Below are 17,030 nucleotides of genomic sequence, written 5' to 3' on the forward strand. Positions count from 1 at the left end.
AGCTGTAGTAAAACTTGACCTTGAAAGGAATAAAATGCCCTTCATTAGGTTTTGACCAATATGATGTGGCATGTTCCTATTCAAAATGCCATTCTTGGACCAACAGCATCAATTTTACCTGAGAACTTGTTAGAAAGACTGAATCTTAGGCCCGACCTCAAACTGACTGAATCGGACTCTGTGTTTTACTAATATCTTCAGTGATCCATACACATATTAAAGTCTGAGAAGCACTGCTCTAGTGCACTTTTCCAGAGAACTCTGTTAATGTCAGTAATAAAGTGGGATTTTCCTTCCGCTTTTATCTTGTATTCTGTGAATATTATCTTTTTTAAGACGTTATAAAAAGTGATGATTTTTGTGATTTCAAGAGCAATGTCTGCTACCTGAATGTGAATCTTTCTCAAAATTGTATAATCAATAAAGAATGCAAATAACATCACAAACAATCCATGCCTTCAACATTACTAGGAGACAAAGAATAACTATTGCACAAAAATGATCACTAAATACCAACAGAAAACAAAAAGTGGTTGAAATGGAAGATAGGCAAGGAATGTCATATCTATCTGACTATCTATCTATCTATCTGACTATCTATCTATATCTATCTATACAAATAGATAGATAGACTCTGAAAATAAAACAAAGTCAAGACAATGACACAGAACTATATTTAAAAATACAATCCAAAAAGGAAGAATTCAGGATACTATCAGCAAAATCTCAACCTATAAAGTTATACAGCATTTGGGAAGTAAAAGTACTATTACTATATTCTGTGAATATATGGATTTCAATGTTCTGCCTCTTGTTGCTCTGACGTTATTTTTATCTTCCCTAGATGATTCTGGAATAATAAAACCCCAAAATGTTGAATTTCAGTTGTGACAATATTTACCAACTGCAATATTTTTCCGACCGAATGAACTAATCACTCTATTTCTGTAAGTTTCTGTCATTCTAACTTCTATGCTTACTAATCAATTGATTAGTAATTGTTAATAAACGAGAGGAAAATTGTATAATTAATAAGTAAAACTCCTGGAATAAAAGAATGTAACAGACAAAATACTAAGTGCCTTGCAAATAATAAAATACTATAAGAAAACAACATATTTTTATAAGTACAGCTACAAATACTATCTAGGCATCACCAGGTTTCCTCCTTGGGTTTCACTACTAACTCAAAACCCAAGAAAACTGGGACGTTATACTAAAATAGTTTAACCCAGTTGTCATCTCCATTGCTGGCCTCCAATAGGCACTAAATAAATATTTGTTGAAAGAATGAAATATGCTCAAGACTTTCATTGGCCTTTCACTTTAATTTAGACACAATACAGTTGAGACCTCATTCACTATGGGGAGATGCTCACAGCAGGGTAAAACTTTCTCAAAACTTTCACAGCAGTTACTCTCAGTACAGAAATGTGAACGGTAAGGATAAGCCTTTTAAAAACCCAAGTAGGAGAAAAGAATAACTTAAAAGAGTGATTAAGGGCAATTTAACAAAGATGAATAAAACATGGTTTTTAATACATAATAATATATTAGGTTGATGCAAAAGTAATTGCGGTTTAAAAGGTTAAAAATAATTGCAAAAACCACAATTACTTTTGCACCAACCTATAGTAAATTAGCGTGTAGCTTCTCAAAACCAGTTTAAATCATGGCTTCACCAGCTAGTAGCGGCATGACTCCAAGAAAGTTATATATCACTTTATACCTTAATTACATCCTTGATAAATAAAAGGTGATATAAGCAATATATATCTCACTGGTTATTGAAAGGATTAAATAAAATAATTCAGACAAGGAAAGAACCACTGGTTGTCTACCCTTTACCTATTTTCCCCTTTTCATTACCAGTTTGCGGGGGCGGGGAGGGTGTTAATGTATCTGCTTAAGAAAAAAGAAAAAAAGAAAGAAAAAAAACCCTGCATTTCCCTCCGTGTCTTACAAATGGTGGCGCCCATAAGACACAGTTTAGGCTAATTAGATGTAAGTAGAAGTTTTGAGTTGGGATTCTGAGAAGTTTCTTCAAACAGAGTCTGTGTTTGAAGACTTTTATGCCCTTTGCTCTTCTTCCTTCTTGTAGAATGAGGATACGATGGCAAAGCTAAAGGAGTCATCTTGCAATGACTTTTAATGAGAGGGAAAGGGGAAGGGAGCTGCAGACACCTCAGATATAATATGCTGACACGGAACCAATACCAGCCCACTTATCTTGGCATTTTTGTTCTACAAGTAGAATAAGGCCCATTATTTTTAGCTACATTTCTGTTTTATGGAGCTAAATGCTAATACACCTGATAAGCTTTCAACACAGTACCTGGACCTAGTAAACATTTGATAAATGTTAGATATTATTAATAATAAAGTGTTGCAATATATCCATCTAATGCTGATGCAAATGTACGTTTCTTGAAAAAATTATTTGCCTCTCTTATCTTTATCTGATTAGTTATGATTTAAAAAAATCTAATTAAAAAAAATCAAAAAACATATGAGACTCTTACCTCCAAAACTTAAAATGAGGTACAATAACAATAAAAACTCTTTACTGAACATTTAATTTAATCCAGGGCCTATACTAAATGTTCTATATACACCTTCACTCCTAATCCACACACCAACGTTCACAGGAAGATATAATCTTCCTTTGATTGAAGCGAGAACTAACACTAAAATATGGTAAGTAATCTTCTCAAGGCCACCCATCTATTAAGGGAAAAGACTATTACTAAATTCCTTGTGAGTCTGACTCCAAAGTTCATTTCCTTAATGCTCACGTATTAATCATTACAGTCAATTATACATTATTTTGGTTAGGGATAATACACGAGGCAAAAAAAAAAAAAAAGGCTGTATAGGATGCATTGTGCCAGGGAACTCCTGGAAAATCCTGCTTTGCAGACTGGAAGGGTTTGGGGCCATCCTTCACAATGACTCTTCCTTCTCCTTGGGGAGAAGATGAACCTGACTAACTGTTCTCATGGACAGGATGGCATGGCAGTTTTAAACCATTCCATTCCCAGAAGATAATCATATCACTAAAAACAAGAAGGGAGAGGGAGTCAAAAGCCTGAAACAGTCTTTAACATTTTTCTATCCTTCTCAAATGGTCCTCAAAGGGTAGTGTCCATCAGAATTTCCTGGAGGGCTCGTTAAAGCACAGAGTGCTGGGCCCCACCCCCAGATTTTCTGAGCCAGTTCAGTCTGGGGTACAGTCTGAGAATCTGTGTTCCTAACACTGTCCCATGTGACCCTGCTGTTTTGGGTAGAGTGGGCAAGGAGGGTAAGGGGTGAACTGCTGCACACGGTGATTTTAAATATGATGGTCAGGATAGGCCTGTATCACTTGAGTTAAGATGTGGCGGGAGGTGGGAGGTAGTGCATATTGTTTGGATTTTAGGAACAATGTAAGGAAAGAAGTTCACCAGTAGAGAGCTAAGAAGTCTCTGTAATTACTGTGTGATTATTACCTGAAGCAATCTCATGCATAAATAAAAGCCACATTGTTTGAAAAGCCACTTTGATTGTTTGTTTCTTACAGAAAGAAGCCATTAATTAAATTGGGAAGCAAAAGTCTTTGCTGAGGAATTCCCATTACAACAGGTATGTTATAAAAATTATACTGCCATAACCATTAGGAATTGAAAAATTTAGTATAAGACTGGCTTTTAACCGCTGTTTTAATATTCGTTTAAGCTATCAAGTTCATAAATTGTTTCTGAAATCATCATTTAACTCTAATAACGTCTCACTCTTCTAGAGCTACGAATATTGTTGAGGAGCTATAAATCACCTTAGGCAAAAAGGAGGTGGTTTCTATCCAAGGATACTAAAATGGGATTTTAAGATTTTTAACAAAGGAAGAACATCAGGCCACTTTCTCTCTCAACTGATAGATGATCTCGGGGTCAAAACAAACAGACAAACAAAAATACCAAAAAACTAGAAACAACGGATGTTTGAGAAGATATAACAGCAGAAAATGCAGGACAGGCAGCACAAGGAAAGTAAATAGCTCTCAAGGCACTAGATGGAGCATCACACGTGCTTAACTTGTCCCCTAGAAAGTGTTTACTTCCTCAGCTTGTTTTGAGATTTTAGCTGCCTGACCTTGTAGCTATAGGCTCATGTTGGCCTTATCCTTGAACCAGTTCTCATTTGTGTTCAGAATGAGTTATTCTCTCAACACTAAGGCATCTTTATTGCCTGTCCATTAGCCTTGCACTAATAGTTTCTTGACTTATCACGTGTCTGAGCCAGAGTCTTTGCAATTTCAGCAGTGCCTCAGTTTTTGTAGGAGTGTGTGTGTGTGTGTGTGTGTGTGTGTGTGTGTGTGTTTCACCTTGCTTTTGCAGCCCTGATGGCAGGGTTTTTAACGGTGAATCTCAGCCCAGGGGCTGGCACCTACTTCCTACTGAGACCAGCTTCATTCAGACATTTTGCTTGCCTAGATTTACAAATATCGAAAGAACTGGGAATCCTCATTACTGCATTCCACACTCTAGTCAGAACATCAACTCTTTTGGATCTCTTGCCAGCCAGGTATTGGAATATCACCTACTATACAAAAGAAAACCTAAGCTTAGGAACGAGAAGATGAGAGACAGTAATCCTTTAATGAAGGGCAATCCTAAAATATCACGCATACTGTAAGAAAGGTTATGTATGGCTGTGATAATGGAAACTGCACTAGAACAGCCGTGCCCCACTCACGAGCAGACACACAATAAAAAGAGCTCCTTCCTAATTAATCACTCTCTAAACAGATCCCATCGCCCACAGCCATCTCTGTCAAGCAGAACAGCAAGGTCCCTCTGACAGGATCTAGGCTGGAGTAAGAAACTGAAGCAGACCACGTGGTAGAACCTTTGCCCTGACATAAGCCATCGCTTTGAGAAAAGGTAGAACAGAGCTGAGAATGAGGATGGTGATGAGAATTCACATTTGCGAAGGCCAGGTACTTTACATCATTTTATTTAGTAACCACAAAGCCTTATGAGGTAGAATTACATATGTCAGGCACTGTGCATTCTTCAAAACTTTAGAGCAAAGGTACTTGTGAAATAATAAGAAATATATGCATTGGTCTCTGCCTCTGGTTCCTAACACAGAGCTCCTAAAACCCTTATACATAGGGGTGCTAGGAGAATCTTTTGTTCCGGTATTCAGTTTTTGACCCTGGTTTCTGACACAGAGCTCTCAAGACCTTTGTAATTTCCTGAGTGATAGAAGCATCTGACACAGAGTTCCTAAATCTCTTGAAATTTCGTGAATGATGGGAATGTCTTTGGTTCTAATAAGGTGACTCATAGTGGGGTCCTGGATGTGTCTGGTCACCAGAAAGACCAAGCCAGGCTTAGAAACTTGGAACTTTTAGTTCCACCCCCTATTTTCTGGAGAGGAGAGGGACTGGAAATGAAGTTAATAATCAGTCACGCCTATATGCTGAAGCTCCCACTGTATGGGCTTCAGAGAGTTTCCAGATTGGTGAACATACCTACATACCAGGGGGTGTTACACCCCAACTCACTGGGGACAGAAACTCCTGCACTCAAGGCCCTTCTAGATCTTATCCTATGTAGCTCTTCTGGCTTTTTATCTGTATCCTTTATCATATCCTTTATTATATAGCAAATTGGTAAAAATTCGTGTTTCCCTGAGTTCTGTGAGCTGTTCTATCAGATGAGAGAAGTCAAGGAGGAAGTTGTAGGAAACTCTGATTTGCAGCCAAGTCAGACAGAAATTGTGGATAACTGGGGACCTACTACTTGTGATTGGCATTGAAGTGAGGGACAGTCTCGTGGGACGGAGCCCTTAACCTGTGGGGTCTGCGTTAACTCTGGGTAGTGTCAGAATTGAATTGAATTGCAGGACATTCAGCTGGTATCGAAGAATTGGTTAGTGTTGGGGAAAACCCACACATATCTGGTGTCAGAAGTATTGTGTGTGAGAGTAAATAAGAAACAGGGAGCTTTTCCCATAGTATTATTATGACCTCCACTTGAACTAGAGAGAGAGAGAAAGAGATGCTCAGAGAGATGTGACACTTGTCATCAGTCTTGGGGCCAGTAAACTAGGATGTAAATCAACTGAAAAAGCCTGAACTCCTTCCTTGAACTCTATCTCCCCCCCCATTTCATCCCATTCCCCCTTCCTCTCACTCTTGTCCAATAGTCATCACCTTGTTGATAGTGTCACCTAATATCCTCAGACATCTATCTGCTTTTCCTACTACTGTTACCGCAGTATCGGTCCTTTATTTCTTCTCTCCTGAATATGAAATCACCAGCGAGCTAGTGTGCTGGCCCATGTGGCGCTTGCCTCTCTCTGGCTCCATGACTAGCCTATGAAAATGCAAATCTAATTATTTTGCCTCTTTGCATAAAATTCTTCATGGACTTCCATTATCTCCAAAACAAAGTTCAAGCTCCTTTAATGGCAATCCAGGTTCTTCATGGAGTGGTCTCTGCACTCATTTCTCATTACCCCCTACCCTTTGTGCACATGCACGTGCGCACGCGCACACACACACACACACACACACACAGAGTTTTTTAGCCAGATTATATGGAGGTGACCTCACAATGAACCACGACTCCCATGGCTCCACATGCCGTTACGCTCTTAACTCCATCTAAAAACCCTCTTTATCTGGCTTCATACATAGCACTTGTCAAGGTTTTATTTGAGGGGAAAATTCAACTTTACATGAATTGTCTGGACAGGAAACTTTCTTTACTCTTCTCCCATGGAATTTACTGCGTTGCTCCATAATTGTGTAGTTCTTACAACATTGCTATAATTAATTTCGCCATTAAGCTCTGATTCCCCCGCTGGACTGCAGGTTCCTTAAAGCCATTATCTATGCCCTTATCATTTTTGTTTTCTCAGTAACTGTGACTGCTTCAGGTGCTCAGGGGTTGTTCAAAAAATATTTGAAGAATGGATGAATGAAAAAAATGGACAGATAGATGAATGAGAGGCACTATAGAACAATTAAGTATAATTTGGGGGCCAAACAGGAGCCAGCGCTGCCATGTGACTTTGGGTAAGGCCTTTAACGCTTTTAAACCCCAGTTGTATAATGTGTAAAATTAGGGAAATAGTATTACCTAACTCATAGAGGAATGATAGGGATTAAAGGACATTATGTATACGAGTATAAAGCACATAACACAATTCCTGGCATGTAGAAAGGGTTCATTAAGTGATGCTGTTTCATTATTATCATTATGAATGAGAATAATTTAGCTCAGGTGACAAATATATTGCCAATATGCAGACTGAACAAAAATTACTGAAGAGGAGGGTTCTTTAGAAGAAGAATTCAAAGCATTCCTTGGGAATAAAAAAGGAAGATAGGCTAGAGAATGGATGAAATCTGGAAAAGTCATCTGAGGCTTTGCACTTTAAATATGTCACTCAACGTCATCACCATTCGAAGCCAATTTTAAGCAGCGAGACATTGCTTTTTTAGCCCAAACAACCAAGGTTGTTCCTTGGTGTCAAACCAAGTCAAACAGGAACAGCTCTGAATTTGTCTTAATATTCCTCTCTCTAAACTGTTCTGACATTAAGCATTCCAGAGAATTTGATCTTTCTGAGAACCAAATAGAGATATGCAACATTTTATCCCTATTTCTCAATATTTTTATACATATTATGGTTAAACTTCCCACAGCCACTGCATCATGTTTTGATGGCCTGATTGCCAAAATGATTGCAAGTCATTTGTAAGGAAAATTACGCCAAATCTTCTCAACCATTTTACGTCTCCAAGGTGCATTTATGATAGGGTTATAGCTACCCTCTAGTATAAATACATTTTAACCCTAAATCCTTCAAAGTTAATAACAATGACAGCAGCTAAGAAATGGGCAACAAAGCTTCGGTTTCATTATCTCTATTTCTTTCCTCTAATCTATCCGTATGAATCAACATTCATTTTATATTAAGTATACATTCATTTTCTTCTTTTCACTCATCTGTCTCTTCCTAATAATAGTCACGCCTATTCATGCTTTTGAGAATTTTCATGACACAATATCCTAAATTATATCCTTATGAAAATGGGATGTGCCTGGATTTGGCAATGGCTCAAGTGTGAGTTCATTAATGTAAGAATGTGATTAATGAACTTTATTATGTTTTAGAACAATGTTTCCCAGTACCGATGCAAGTAACATGTTTTTCTTAAATGACTTTCCCTTAAAACACACATGTATACACATACACACACACATTTCAAGAACCAATCAGTTCTTCATGGGTATTCTTCTCTTTTTAAATACTCTTTTCCACTTTTCATTATCTATTTGGTATTCCTTGATAACAAGATACTGAAGATTATAGAGACACTATGCTGACTAGAGAAACCACTCCCAATCCAAACTACCACAGTCCATTAACCAGTCTACATTAACCAGGGTAGAGTGAGCTTCACTTAAAGGTCAGCTACATCGTGCTTTGTAAATATCACTCTGTGCACTACATAATATAGAACAAATAAGTTGCTTCTTAACTCATGTATTAGCTCGTAAAACATATCTTTCACTAATAAAGTCTATATTCAACGAGTCACTAAAACAACCAGAAAAGTGAGGGGGGAAAAATCTCAATGTAAATAGGTATGGTATACTCTTTGAATAAAAGCAACAAATTCTAAGGGTTTCATTAAATTTTTAACTTTCAAAATTGTCGTGTCACAAAATTAAAAATTCCTTGACTTTCAGTTATCTTCAACAATTAATAAATAAATTTGAGAGTGACTATAAATGAGAATATTTAAAACCACAAAGAATCCAAACTTGGTTTCAATTAGGTCTAGACATACGCAAATCTCTGCCCACTCATATTTATTGACTGGCCTTTACAACAACTCTCTCTTCTCCAACCCCAACAATTTTCACATGGGCATTGTTTACATGCCCAGAGTTTTCTTTTTTCCTTGACCAGCTCAACATTCCCTAGGCACAGCACAAATAGAATTCTGCTATCCTTTCTCTGTTCCACTAGAACCTCCTAAAATTCTACTGCCAAACTCGACATTAAATGGGCATTGGAAAGATGCAAATGCTTAATATTTTGTAACTTAAATAAACTAATTATATTTAATCCAGGGTTTTGGTATAAATATTATTCAGACCCAGGGCTGAATTAGCATGCTTTCATGTGATAGTTAGGAAAACTGAAGCTCAGAAAGATATTAAGTGATCCCCAAAACAGTGCCTCTCAAGAGCATCTGGCAATAATTTAGAAATATTGAATAACTAGCACTTCCCTGAGTATTAATAAGGGCGAGTATTAATAAGGGCAGGTTGAGTAAAAGTATCCTGATATAAGAACTATCCTCCAAAATCAATCAATAATCTATTTTCCTACGGTGTTTGGAAACATGCAAATCTAATGAATTTTATACGCAATTTTAAAGGAATAATAATAAATAAAACTTGCAGCTAGAATGGAGCATTACTATTGTTAGGCTCGATTCTCAATATTTTTGTTTAATTTATTTAATCTTTATAACATGTGTAGCTGGTTAAGTATTATGATCTCTCCCTTTCACACCGGCGGAACCGAGGCATAGATGGTAAGGCTGCCCAGGTCACAAAGACAGCTGGTGAGGCAGTCTGCGCCACAGCCCATGCTCTTAAGTGCCATGATATGATATGTATGGCATCAATGGATGACTTTTATTCTTTTAATCCACAGATACCAAAAAGAATAACTACTCCAAGGATTAGGTACTGACAAAGGATTGCCATATGATGTCTATGTTAAATTCACTTCTCATAATTATCAAGATAGCAAAGAGGAATACATAGAAATTTCTAAAATCGTATCTAACACGTGGTTATTTGAAAACCACTTATTACAATACAAATGAATCCTTGTATTTAAAGGATAGAAACCAGAAACCTGATGAGGGATCACCCACAAAATATCTGTCCCTGTTGATATAGCATCCAGCAAAAAGAAACATGACCAGACATTGATGCCAACAGCTTATGGTTTGTGTTCTGCAATAGCTCCCAGCCACAGCTGGTTGTACTTGGAAACAAGTCTTTTTCCTCTGATCCAGCTGTGAAGAACCTGAGAAATTATATTGCAGGAGACACCTTTGTTAATTAGATGAGGTTATTCTGGCTTTTTCGAAAATCCTAAGGAAGAACATTTTGTTTTGCCCTCCCAAATCTCTCCCATTACTTGTCCATTTCATTTTCAATACCCAGTGAACTTCTATTGCTTACTTGGGATAATTTCTAGATTGAATGAAGGGCAGAATCTCGGAGTCTTGACTAGAAGGAGGAAGTAGTAAATCTCGAAATCGTTCTGTCAAAATAAATAAATAAATAAATAAACATCAAGCTGTAAAAAATAGTCATGAAAATAATTACAAAATAGAATTATTTCCTATTTTTTAATTGGTTCACTATTTTGACTGCACTTTCTTTATTAGAAATCTACCCACCATTTTCTATACTACTAAAATATGTCTATTTCATTTGAATGACTGTATAATTGTATGATTAAGATATCACAACTACAAATATAAAAATGGCAAGTATTCATTAATATAGACTAATAAAATCTTATAATTGAACGATTAGAAGAAACACATATGACCAATAAATATACCAAGTGATGCACAACCTCATTAGTAACCTAGGAAATGCAAATCAAAATCACACACCATTAGATAGCATTCACATTACATAGCATGCAGTTGACAGAAATTAATCTCACAAGACCAAGTATTAGAGAGAACGTGGATCAATATAAGCTCTTATATATTTCTAGTGGGAATGCAAGTTGGTACAATAGCTTTGGAAAACAATTTAGCATTATCTTTTAAGTTTAACCTTTGCATACCTTGTGTGTCAATATTTCCATTCCTAAACTTATACTCTGCAGAAACTGCCACAAATGCCTCAGGCAGAAAGCAAAAAAATGTTCATAGCACCATATTCATAACAACAAAAATGTAAACAACTTAATTGTCCACCAACAGGAGAATGAACAACTCGGGGTATATTCACACAATGGAATATTAATTGAAATGAAACTGAATGAGTTCAGTTACAAATAAAAACATAGCCAATCATACTAGTATGATGTTGCATTGAGAAAACACCAGAAGATTACATATAGAAAAACATCATTTTTTGTTGAGTTAAAAAAACAAAAGCATTAAGCAATTTATTGTTTAGATACACACAAAGCAAACCAATAAGAAATGGAATGACATACATAACTAAGGATAATAGCTACCTTTTAGGAGGGATAAAGGTATGAAATAGGAGAAAAACAAAAAGGTAGGAATAAGTAAATGTGTGTTTTTTTTAATTTTTAATTAAAGTTTATTGTGGTGACAATGGTTACTAAAGTTACATAGGTTTCAGATATAATGCATCATCTATATATCACACTGTGTGTTCACCACCCAGAGCCAGTAATTGTTGTTATAAGCAAATGAGTGAATGAGGAACAGGAACTGTCCAATGATGATACTAGCCCATGAACCAAGAATTTGATTAATAAAATTCTGCACTCATGAAGTTCATGATAAAGGAAGAAGGGAGGGAGGGAGAGACAGAGGGAGGGAAAGAAGAAACAAGGAAATGGGAAAAAAGAGAAGGGAAAAGACTGAGAGGAATGAAGAATCCTCATTTCAGCCTTAGAAATAGTTATACTGTACAGCTATCTGCATTGCATAATCTATTACTCTAATACAAACCCCACATTTCCAGGACTGATATTCATTATCTCTAAAGTGATTCCTAAGGGAAGGCTTCCTTGATCCTTGCTCTTTCTTTCTCTCCTTCTACCAAATTTGGAATAGATGGCCCTACGGTGTACTCCTAGTACACTCTGTGCTTACATTTCATAGAATTGATCACACTACATTTTTATTGTTGTATGGTAGATATGTATTCTAGTAGACGGGCATAGTGTCACCAGGATATAGAACATCATCTGATACATATTAAGGTGCTAGATAAATATTAGCTGAAAGAATATTTCCAATATCTATTTTTGCTGAATACAGAAAACTGTTTGCCAAGGTTACTCTTAATGCCTTCTGAAGCGCCCAGCTGGTAATCCATCAACCATGAAAAGCAAAGGATCCTGTTCTGCAGCCTTGACAGCGTCCCACCATCAGGCTGAGACAGAGCAAACAGCTGAAACTCCAGCCTTCAGTCAATTCATCACTAAGTGAAGGTGAGCAATTTCCACAATATACTGAAAACACTTGAGGACACTCACCATTTGCCAGTTACTGAATAGCTAGATGCTAAACATTTGTGAGCACAATGTACAAAGTATGGCTGAGAAGCAGGAGATGGATTTTTTATCTTCAGATTGATTAAAACATATCAAATCAGAGTAATTTAACTGACTTCTTCTCTGCTTTTTTGTTTTCACTACTCTAATAGTTCTTATAATACACTTGGGGGGTGAGGGGTAGTAAGAAGACCCAAACAGAGGTGGTTGTACTCTGGAGTCCACAGATCCAAGAAAACACAATTTATTTTTCTCCTTTGAGTTCACTTACTCTTTAATTAGAGTTCATATTTTTTTAAATTTTATTATTATATTATTGACTGATATACTGCAATTTTCAATCAACAGAATGTTCATGTCAATGAAATGTCTAGTAAATTCTTCTGATGATATGACCCTTGCTTTTCTGTCTACTTTCCAATTTATGTAGCATCCCATTAAATAAGTGTTTAATACAAACATTTGTAGTGTTTCTTCTTTCCTTTTGCACCCGCATTTATCCCTTCCTTGAAAAATGTCTTGAAAATAAAGTTCATTTTTACTAAAGCCACTGAAAAGAACCAGAAGATTTTCTGCCAAGTGATATTCTGATGAGCTGACTAATGATCTAATAATGTCCGAACATGATTTTCTACCAGTAGGGGATATATCTTAATTAACACAAGCTTTTGTAGACTTTCACCCACTCTTCCTTTCTCCTAGTCAATCAAAAAGATTCTGAGACTACCAGACCCTGATGACATATGCACACAATTACATTGATATGGATTCACTCTTCAATCAATTGTGAGACAAACATACTTAATTATTTAAAAACAAAGGTGAGAAAAATAAACTACTCTTTCCAATTGTAATTCAAATTCTTTTTGGACATCTACTGTGACAAGTTTTTTTATTTTCCCCTTTGTGAAAAATGGCCAATCTGTAATCCTCCCTAATATGCAGAATGTAACAAATGTGATAAAAATTTGCATAACAAAGAAACAGTATGCAAATACATTTGTAGGCTGAGAATAAAATAAAATCTTCTCTATATCACTGTAAAAAAGGAAAGAAAGAAAGAAAAAATATTAAAGACAGAATAGAAATATAAAGATGATGCTGAGTATGCTATTCTTTTATATCTAAAAGTCCTTTGCATCCAGATGTGACCACAGCCACCAAGTTAGCATCTTTCACAAGAAACTAAGACATTGTTTCCTGGAGGGACAATGTCAAAGATTTCCCAACTCCAAATCATTGTTTCCTTCCAGAAAAATCCTTACCTTTGCCTCTCCATAGTCTCCAATATGGGAATGAATGTTTTAACTACTTGAGTACTAAATTATAATGGGCAAGGAAAAAAAATCAGATAAAGCATCTCTAAAGGTGACAATGTTTCTCTAAAAACCCTGAGAAGAAGTTTTTGGCAATTCTATTAATAGATACAAGCTGTCTTCTTTTTCTCTTGATGCTCATTTTACTGAATTTGCAAGTTTTATTTATTTATTTATTTTCAAAAAGCACTGAAACAAAATCCTTAAGGGACATGAAGCAGACTTATTAAAGACTTAATCTTAGTTTTTACAACAGCTAGTATAATGTAACATAGTATAGGGAGCTACAAAATAAATATTGTAAGGAATAGACACTATTCCCATACTCAAAACTAAAACAAAATAAGGAAATGATTACACCATAATATTTATATTATCTTACAAGAAACACTGAGGATTACTTCATAATGCAGCTCGTGCTATAAGTGAAGTACACATGAGAAATAGTATACAAGAGCAAATCTGTCTTTACTCATACAATTTGCAATACTTATAAGCAGCAGGTTATACCAGAAGATACCAAATTGGCTGTCAGAAAGTGAGTCCTCTACCAACTTCTGTCTCTGTTCCTAATTCCCTTTTTCAATTGACAAATGAGTCAGATGAGTTCAGTGACCTTTAAGCCACCTTTCAACTTTGAATCCCTTAAAAAACATAACACTTAAGGACAGGAAAGGGATCTTGCCAAAATCACTGATAGGGAGGGTGGTTGTATGTCATGGTTTGCCTGGGACAGTTCTGGTTTATGCTTGTTAGCACCCTGCTTAATTTAGTATTCATCTCAGAATTTTATTTTTTAATTAAATATTATGAATAAAATGTGGTGGGCGTCCTGAAGTTGACAGAGGGAGCACCTCACCTCTTCCCCAAATTCCACTTCGATGAAATACTTGGCCAGCTGTGGAGAATGCAGTCAGCAGGTAGCCACTAGCTATCAGTTACATCAGAGTCAGCCTAAGGTGCAAGAGAAATGCCCAGAACAGCTCAGATCCAGTGACCGAATAAGGCAGGGATATTTCAGTTCTACACAGGTAACTCTGATGGGCAATATATGCTCCAGAGTTTCCCACCAGTTTGGTGGAGGCTTAGTAGAGCCTTCATGACTGTTCAACTTCTTCGTCCACCCAATCCCACTTCCTTCTCTTCCCTTCATAGGTGTTGATCCCAATCTGCAAGGGATGGGCTTTATAGACCTTCACTTTGTATGCAAAATTTATGCCATGTTCTCGGCTACTGTTGAGTGAGAAGCATGTACAAGGTCTGAAAATTACGTTCGTGAACTCATCCTAGAAAAAGTGTTATATACCTCATTGCTGAATATCACTATGGTCACCTTCGAAGCACTGCCCTTGGGAAGGTATGCACCAATGCCAGTGCCTAGTCCACCCTTCAAAGCAATTTTGAAACTCTATTTCTGGAATGGCCATCAGAGCTGTCGTCATATTATCCTTGATGACCTGAATGTCATCAAAATGCCTTCCTTTCAATATTTCCTATATCTTCAGGTAAAGAAAGAAGTCATTGGGGGCCAGATCAGGCAAGTAGGGAGGGTGTTCCAATACAGTTATTTGCTTACTGGCTGAAAACTCCCTCACAGACAGTGCCATGTGAGCTAGTGCATTGTGATACAAGAGCCATGAATTGTTGGCAAAAAGTTCAGGTTGTCTAACTTTTTTCACACAGCCTTTTCAGCACTTTCAAATAGTAAACTTGGTTCACTGTTTGTCCAGTACAAATTCATAATGAACAATCCCTCTGATATCAAAAACGGTTAGCAACGTCATTGCAACAAGTTTGCAAACTTAATTGTCAGACCTCATATATGTAGTTAAATCAGAATTAATCATTTCTTTTCCACCCCTTCCCAGAGATAATGTAACTAACACCTTTGTTGCAAGTACAGGTGTTCATTGTTAAAATGAAATGCTCTCAAACATATATCTTGGGACAAGTAGTGCCATCTAGAGTGAGCTGACAGCAGTAGAAATAAATAAGTGCCCCTGTAGGTTACGTGGCTTACTAGCCAGCTGTGTCACAGCCCTGTGATGCATTCCAGGGGATGCACAAAGCCATCAGGCCTTCAGTGATCGTGTCAGCGGGAAATGTAAAGACTATAATGTAGGTGGATATGAAAAATAAATAGGAAATAGAGGTTACACACTCTACTCTTACAAATATAGAGTAGCCTGAACACTAATTATAGTGGTATTGTCCTTTATTATGAAGTGTAATTATTCATTTCAACAGCAATAAGCAAAAAAAGATAATAATTTATTAAAAAGTAAATATTAAATGTATTTTTCTTTTTCAAGAAAATTGGTGATAAACATACAGCTTGAAAAAATGTATGTCAATATTTGCCATCCATTCTGGAGGCCATGATGATTTCGCTGAACACACGAAAACACTCAAATCTGTTGATGACAAATCAGCATGCACTTCCAAGGTTACTCACTGTTTTATGAAAACTATGTCCAATGATAACAATTTAAGACAAAAATGTGTAGAAGGTGCCATAGATGCTCAATGTCATGAAAAAAAGAAGTAATTTGACAATAACTGTTGAATCCAGATGGCCTGGTGTCTGTGCATAGCGTCAAGTTGAAGATTGGCTTCATCAAAAGACAAAGCAATTCTAATTTCATAATATTGCTAAAAAACAAATCATTAGTACATGGAAGGTGGGTAGAAGTAAGGAGAGAGCACATTCTAAGAGCTCACAAACATCTTCAACTCTCTTACCCTTCTACTGATTGTGTGTATCCAGCATTCTCTACTGCAAGGCAGCTTTTACCCTTCCAAGGATCTCTAGTTTGTATTCTTACATTAGGACAGATAGGTACTTATTTCATTCATCTTTTTCTCTCCTATCTTTCCTCTCTACACTCAATTCCCTGTTCGCTCTTTCTTGTTTTCTTACATGAAACTCAGTCCCTTCCAATGAAAATTCCTCTTTGTCACTTCTCTATATAGTCATTTTCTACCCATCCCCTGAGTATATCACAAAAACCCAACAATAGTTCCAAAAGACATCCTTTTCTTTAGAAAGTGAATTGCAAGGAAGAAAGTGAGCTGGTAAAGACCATGTTCTGATTAGTGTAGGGGTGGGGGTGAGGTCTTTGAACACATATGCTTTAATAATTTTTACACAAATACAAAAAAAATGGGGCACAACTATTGAAGTTAAAGAAAAACAGCAGCCTAAAGAGGTAAATTAAAGACTAACAACAAAATATTCCTAGCTACCTAAAAGTACAAACTATCAAAAGTAAATTCAGAATAAAAGTTAATATAAAAGAGGGAGGAAAAGGGAGATTACATGCATAAAGGGATTCTGACAGTGGCTACTTAGTATGTTTATTTCAATTGTGCATTCTGGAATTGGGGTGGATTCAGGGACCCACTGGGCTT

The 17,030-nt window shown here is 36.5% G+C and overlaps 1 protein-coding gene across 5 annotated transcripts in view; it reads right to left on the bottom strand.

The window, feature by feature from the left end:
* The window catches only part of NOX4 (NADPH oxidase 4), a 148,605-nt gene that overhangs the window by 36,769 nt on the left and 94,806 nt on the right, over positions 1-17,030 (bottom strand). For all 5 annotated transcript variants that reach the window (XM_033121545.1, XM_033121542.1, XM_033121544.1 and 2 more), the window contains exon 13: positions 10,269-10,350. In XM_033121545.1, coding sequence (XP_032977436.1) covers positions 10,269-10,350 — 82 coding nt within the window. The remainder of the gene's footprint in view (positions 1-10,268; positions 10,351-17,030) is intronic.

The sequence above is a fragment of the Rhinolophus ferrumequinum genome, chromosome 11 (genome assembly GCF_004115265.2).
Source record: "Rhinolophus ferrumequinum isolate MPI-CBG mRhiFer1 chromosome 11, mRhiFer1_v1.p, whole genome shotgun sequence".
NCBI lineage: Eukaryota > Metazoa > Chordata > Mammalia > Chiroptera > Rhinolophidae > Rhinolophus > Rhinolophus ferrumequinum.